Genomic DNA, 5958 nt, shown 5'->3' on the forward strand with positions numbered 1-5958 from the left:
ACCCACCACAGTGTCACCCATGCTGGCCTGCCCCCTAATTTTCACCCACAAGCTTTCAACTTGTACTTCATCCGCTCCCAGGTAGAGTTCTATACATTCCAGTTGCTCTTTTACATAAAGAGCGACTCCACCGCCTCGCCTCGTAGGCCTGTCTTTCCTGAAAAGCACATAGCCATCGATGGCAGCGTTCCAGTCATCCGTGTTGTCCCACCATGTCTCTGTAATCGCAATGAGATCATGGCCCCGCAACCACATACAGAACTCTAGCTCTTCCTGCTTGTTCCCCATGCTGCGCGCATTGGTATAAAGGCATTTCAGTGAGCCAGTTGAGCACCTAGGTTTCCCTGGAGGGATGAAAGAGGATCTGCCACTGCCAAGCCCACCATTAGGGCAGTTGGTCTTCTGGTTAAGTTGGGAGGCAGTTATGGCACATTTGTAGCTGCTCTGAACCGACACACTTGAACCGATACACTTTCAGAGTGTAGTTATTTTCCTCTCTGGTCCTTTACTCCATTTGAATATACAGAACTGTCTTCATGTTCCTTTACTGAGATGCTAGCTTTTTTTGCATTTATAAGGCATTTTACACTCTCCTATGAAATAATTTCAGACTGTAAGTAAAAATTACCCGGCATAGCATTTTTAACAGGGAGAAGTTGACTGTTATTAATGTGTTTAGAGAAAATGTGCACATCATTCATCTAGCATGTTTTATCTAATAGCAAGCTGAAACAAAATTCCCAATTCTGCCTTGCTTTTTTTGCAGAAGGCTTTGTTTAGAAACATGCTATGCATCCCTTGCAACATTTCTTAGTTGTTCTGTGCAAAGCAAATGATTATCAGATGTGTTTCCACTAACAAAACCAATTATGTAAAGTGTTGATTTCACCCTTTTGAGCTATGAATTGGAGTCAACAAAATGTTCTAAAATTGAGGTCTTTTGGAGGGAAAAAAAGGATTTATTTTTTTTTGATAAGGCAAAATTAAGCATGTTATATACCTGAAATTCAAATTAAATTATTCTGGTTTTGTGTTACATGCTAATGGAAAAATTTCAACTCCTTTAAGCTAAAGCTATTCATATTTATCAAATATGTATTTCACAATGAAACATAACATGCAATGTTCAATTACTTTTCTTGCTAGAACTACTTTTGCATTTGTAGAACAATAGTTTCACATTAGAAACAATTATCCCTAGAAACAATTATGCCTAGGGAAATAGCTTAATGTAAAATGTTGAGTGTTTAAATATAATATAAGCTCTATGAATTGCTTCTTTATTATTCCTTATCCATTTACATGCTAGTGCTAACATCAGAAATCCACATGCTTCAAATCCACTTAATACAACCCATTTGTAAAGAAGGATATTTTTTTTATTACAGCAATCACTTCAGCTGTTTGCTCTTGACTTTCACATAGGATTGAAGGTACTCTCTAGGACATTTTTCCTGCAGAGGATTTCAGAAACATGATCTGTAGAAATGACCTATGTCCAATTCGTGTCATGAAGTTTTGTGAGGGAATATTTGTGATAGCGGATTGTTGTTCGGTACAGGGGCTTACAGCCGGATTGGGGAGAAATTGTAAAAAATTGGAGGCAGTTTTCTCCTCCTTGACATCAACTCATGGTTTGAAAAATATTTTATTCTCATTTCCTTGGAAGCAGTTTGGTTTCTGTTTGTTGGAAGGTGAATATCTTGAAGACCAGAAACTTTGTGCAGCAAAGTATATAAATGCTCAGAGAAGGCTTTTTCATTTTACATGTTGCTTCTTGAAAATAGTAAGACAATTTCAAAGTCTGAAAGAGTAATCTTCCTTGGAATTTCTTAGAGAAGTTATGTCTGCTACATTTAGAACTTGTATCTTCCGTCAGTAGCTTGCATGCTATCTTGATTTTAGAAATGTTAATAACATTCAGTGAGGTCTTACTGCAAATTTAAATTTGCATTCTCTGGTCCATATCCTCATATGCTAGACCTGCTACCTTTCTCCTGATGGGCTGCTTTGCCTGGACCATTATTCAGAGGTGTAAAATAACTCGGATACCTGAATAAAATAGTTACGAATTTATCTAGTCATATTTCTGCATATTTCCTTTCATATAGTTCCATCTGTGATGGACAATGTCTAATTAATCTAAAAAGAATTAGTAGCAATCATCCTAGCTGAGCTGTCAGAGGCTATGTATTAATACTGTTTTTCTTTTTATGTTTTGGGCTGTAGTCCACTTGTCACTCCAGTGACCTCCATACTGTTGTAGCAATCCAACCATCCTAAATCTATGAACAGTACTGTCAGCAAAATCCATGGGCGATTGCAAAGTGGCACCTTTGGTTCTTACTGCCAATTTGCATTGCGAAGTATGCAATGAGAGAGGGTTGGGAAGATGGGCATGGAGCTGACATATCCTGAATATGGATAAGCACAGGGAAATTTCAGCAGGTTAAAAAGTATGTTTAATTTGTTATGCCAGCAAGAATCCTAGGAAACTGTAACTGTCCAGCTAGAGGCCAGCTGCATGATACTCATGAAATGTGTCACAGCAGCCTTACGTGACATATTGACTTGACAGGCATGATTAAACTCTCCTGTGGGCAGTCTGTTGCATATTTATTAAATTGGAATTTTGTTTTAATCTTATATAAAGTCAAATGTTTACCATTTCTCACTTCCTTAGTTCTCCTTGTGCTTCACCTAGTGGTGAGCCATTTGATACAAGAGTAGAAGTTCATAACCAAAAGCATTAAATGGAAACCTAGATGGTTCACCTTGTTAATTGCATATTTTTGTTTTAAATTTTGGCTTTTCTCTGTTCAAAACCAAAATGGTTCTGCTCTATTCCAATATAAAAGACAAAAAAATAGTGTGAATCAAGATTATTTCAGTTCTTTCATTTATATGCTCCTTTAGGAACTTATTTGGATAGGATTTTCCTTTTCGGGTTTTGGTTGGGAGTTTTTTTGTACCTTATCTGATGTTATTATCACATTGATCTCATTGCAGTCTCTCATTGTATCCACAATGAAGTCCTACTTGTGACCAGGCTGAAAAAATGGACCAGGATGCTAGACAGTCTTTCCAAAAAAATAATAAAAAAAGAACCTGATATATCCAATAAGAACAGAGAATTCATTATACATATATATGTATTTGTGACAAAATTCATTGGATGCTCTTTTTTCTAAGATGGACAAATGAACTGATACACTGTGTCATAATTAGCATCCCTTCTCCCAATTACTTTTCAAATAAAAGTATATTAAAAGAAACACTAATTTGGAGTCTTATGTTTGAAATTAATGGTCTTGCAGCAAATATTTCCTACTTTAAATGTCTAAACCTTTTCAAAGATTAAAGGAAATTAGTGCTGGCATGTTTCATTAATTTGGCACTACACCAAGAAGAAACGTGGGCCTAATTTCATTCGTATGGATTAAGAAATGTGTCAGTTTTTCTGTTCTGTCTCTCTAGGGCATTTTTTTACTGCAAGGCCTGTCACGATGACATCACGGATCCCAAAAGGATAAAAAAATGTGGCTGCAAACGGCGTAAGTAATATTTCTATCACTCCCTTCCTCTGCTTTTCATGAACTGTTCAGCTGTCTGTACATGCATTTACGTGTTTTAAAAAGCTAAGGAATAAATACACATCAACATAGTAAGCGCCATTTGCATTTCTGAAGTCCATAGATTTTTATTACATTTCACACCACTCACAGACCTGTTTCTTCATTAAAAAGTCCATTAGGGTCCAAAGTTAACAAAACCTGAAGAATTAAATCACGTTAGATCTAATTGTGGAGGTTTCTGAGATAAGAATGAGCTAACAGTGAAGTTCTGCTCTCACTCATACCATGCAGAAATCCAGTCATTTCAATACTTTTCTCTAAAGTAAAGAAATTTTGTCTGTCTTGCTGAACGTGATTTTGTAAAAGAAGAAACTAGGGAGTAATTTTCCATCATATAACTAATGAAATAAATTTTTATTCAAATAAATGATCAGGTTTACTGGAGGAAGGGATTGTCTGGAAGAAATTAAATATTAGTGCCTCTTACATATATCCTTTTAGATTCCATAGCTGTAATGCTAATATTTGGTTTAGTTAAATTCTCTAGGTCTTCTCTTTAAATTGTTTGGAAAATTTTGCCTAAAGAAATAATAGAGTTTTGGAATTGAGATCAGACTTTGCTTTTGATCCATGCGCATTTGAAATACTGATATCAAAAGGATTTAGGGATCCTTTTCTCAGTGGGTGATATTCAGGGTGTATTCCAGGGTATTCTGCCATGAAAAAGATCATTCAGTTCAAAAGTCCTGAATAGGTAGACTGAAAGATCTTAGAAGAGTTTGATCGTGTCCATTTTACCATTCCTTTTGAAAAGGAAAACCCACTTATTTATAGATCCAGTCATAGTGTTACCACTGCACTGTCTTAAAGCATGGAAGATAGCCTAAACTGGAGGACCTTCTCTGCCTTTAAGGGGTGTCTGAAATTGATGAATTCTTGAAGGTGATTTTAAAAAGAAGAAATGTCACTGGAGTCTTTAAAGAAACTCCTCTCCACCCAAAAAAAAAACCCAAAACAAAACCCAGGAATGTGGAACAAAGTAGTATAATTGAGAGAAAGCAGCTGAAACACTGACAGAAAATGGTATTTATCCTCCCAGTAGCCACAAGGAGAGCAAAGCACATGGAAAGCATGCCTGATGTGGAAGGAATGTATGCATTGCCTAACATATTGGAAAAAAATTGTTCAAGAACAGTTTATCCATGTGAGAATGTGACCCTTGAACTGCTGCCAAAGCCAATGAGGCTGCTGAGTAAGTTCTGGTAAAGCCAGTTACAGGTGCCTCGGGGTGCCTGTAACTCTCAAACCCATTTCTTTTTCCAAATTACCTAGCAGTTGAAGAGAAATATGTTACCTGTTTAATTTTGTCTGATTCTGTCAAAAAAGAAAACTTGTATTTTCTTCTCTGCTCCTCCTTCACATACTGTTTGCTTTTCACTCGTGCTGATTAAAAAAAAATAAATCCCAAATATCCATCTTTTTTATCAGAGATCTACACTTTTCACTGAAATTTTAGGAGATAGCAATCAGGAATTCACAGTATAGAGGGCAAGAGCCCTTTATTATACATTGAAAATCAGTGTAACCTCCTCAGTACTAGGAAACCAGGGAGAAAACAGTGACCCAGCCAAGGCAATGGATATATTACCAGCAGCAGGGCCATGGAGAGGTGAGAGCGACAACTTCTGTGTGTAGCACTAGGAACTGTTCCAAATGGCATGGTCACATGTATCAGTCCAATAAATGAAAGGGTGTTGGACAGATGAAGAAACAAAATGATGGGGTTAGTGAGGCTGAAGGAGGCGGCTGTCAGAGCTGCTGCAAGTGAGCACTGAGCACTAAGGAGGGAATCCTCTGAGTCAGGTGAAAAAATAAAAAAAAATGGTCAGGGAGAGTGAAATCTTAAATTTCCATTTCACTGTCTCCCCTCTCCCTCTCATCCCATTTGCCCTCTCCCCTCTCCTTTCCTACACACACGCACATATGGTCACAGATGCCGTGATAGCTGGCAGCTCTCAGTACAGCTGAGAACAGCTTCCACATTGGAGCATGCTCACAACAATTAGGAATAATGCAATTGCCTTTCTTTTAAAGTTCTATCAGTCAGCAAAAAAAAAGGAGATGAAATATTTCAACAGTAATTAGTGATTTTTGGTGTCTCAAATTTTGATGACAATCTTGAGATCCCTTTGATGGGACCTGATTTTTTTTAAAGGTAAGTCTTTAGTGCAGTCTATTATTCACATAAAACGTCTTAGCTTTAGCTTTCAAATCACTAATCACTTTTGAAAATCTTAACTATGTTATCCATCTGTAAGCTGCACAAATCATTGGTCTAAAAACACAGTCTAACCAAAACAAAGCATAAATTAAGAGAACTCTT

General features: G+C 36.9%; 1 protein-coding gene across 4 annotated transcripts in view; it reads left to right on the plus strand.

The window, feature by feature from the left end:
• The window catches only part of KCNMA1 (potassium calcium-activated channel subfamily M alpha 1), a 502288-nt gene that overhangs the window by 399387 nt on the left and 96943 nt on the right, over positions 1-5958 (plus strand). For 2 of the 4 annotated variants that reach the window (XM_035897306.1, XM_035897307.1), the window contains exons 18-19: positions 3478-3554; positions 4675-4827. In XM_035897306.1, the coding sequence (XP_035753199.1) occupies positions 3478-3554; positions 4675-4827 (230 nt within the window). The remainder of the gene's footprint in view (positions 1-3477; positions 3555-4674; positions 4828-5958) is intronic. The other 2 variants (XM_009641982.2, XM_035897308.1) reach the window with 1 other exon arrangement.

Source organism: Egretta garzetta, unplaced genomic scaffold (assembly GCF_000687185.1).
Source record: "Egretta garzetta isolate BGI_Z169 unplaced genomic scaffold, ASM68718v1 scaffold56, whole genome shotgun sequence".
Taxonomy (NCBI): Eukaryota; Metazoa; Chordata; class Aves; order Pelecaniformes; family Ardeidae; genus Egretta; species Egretta garzetta.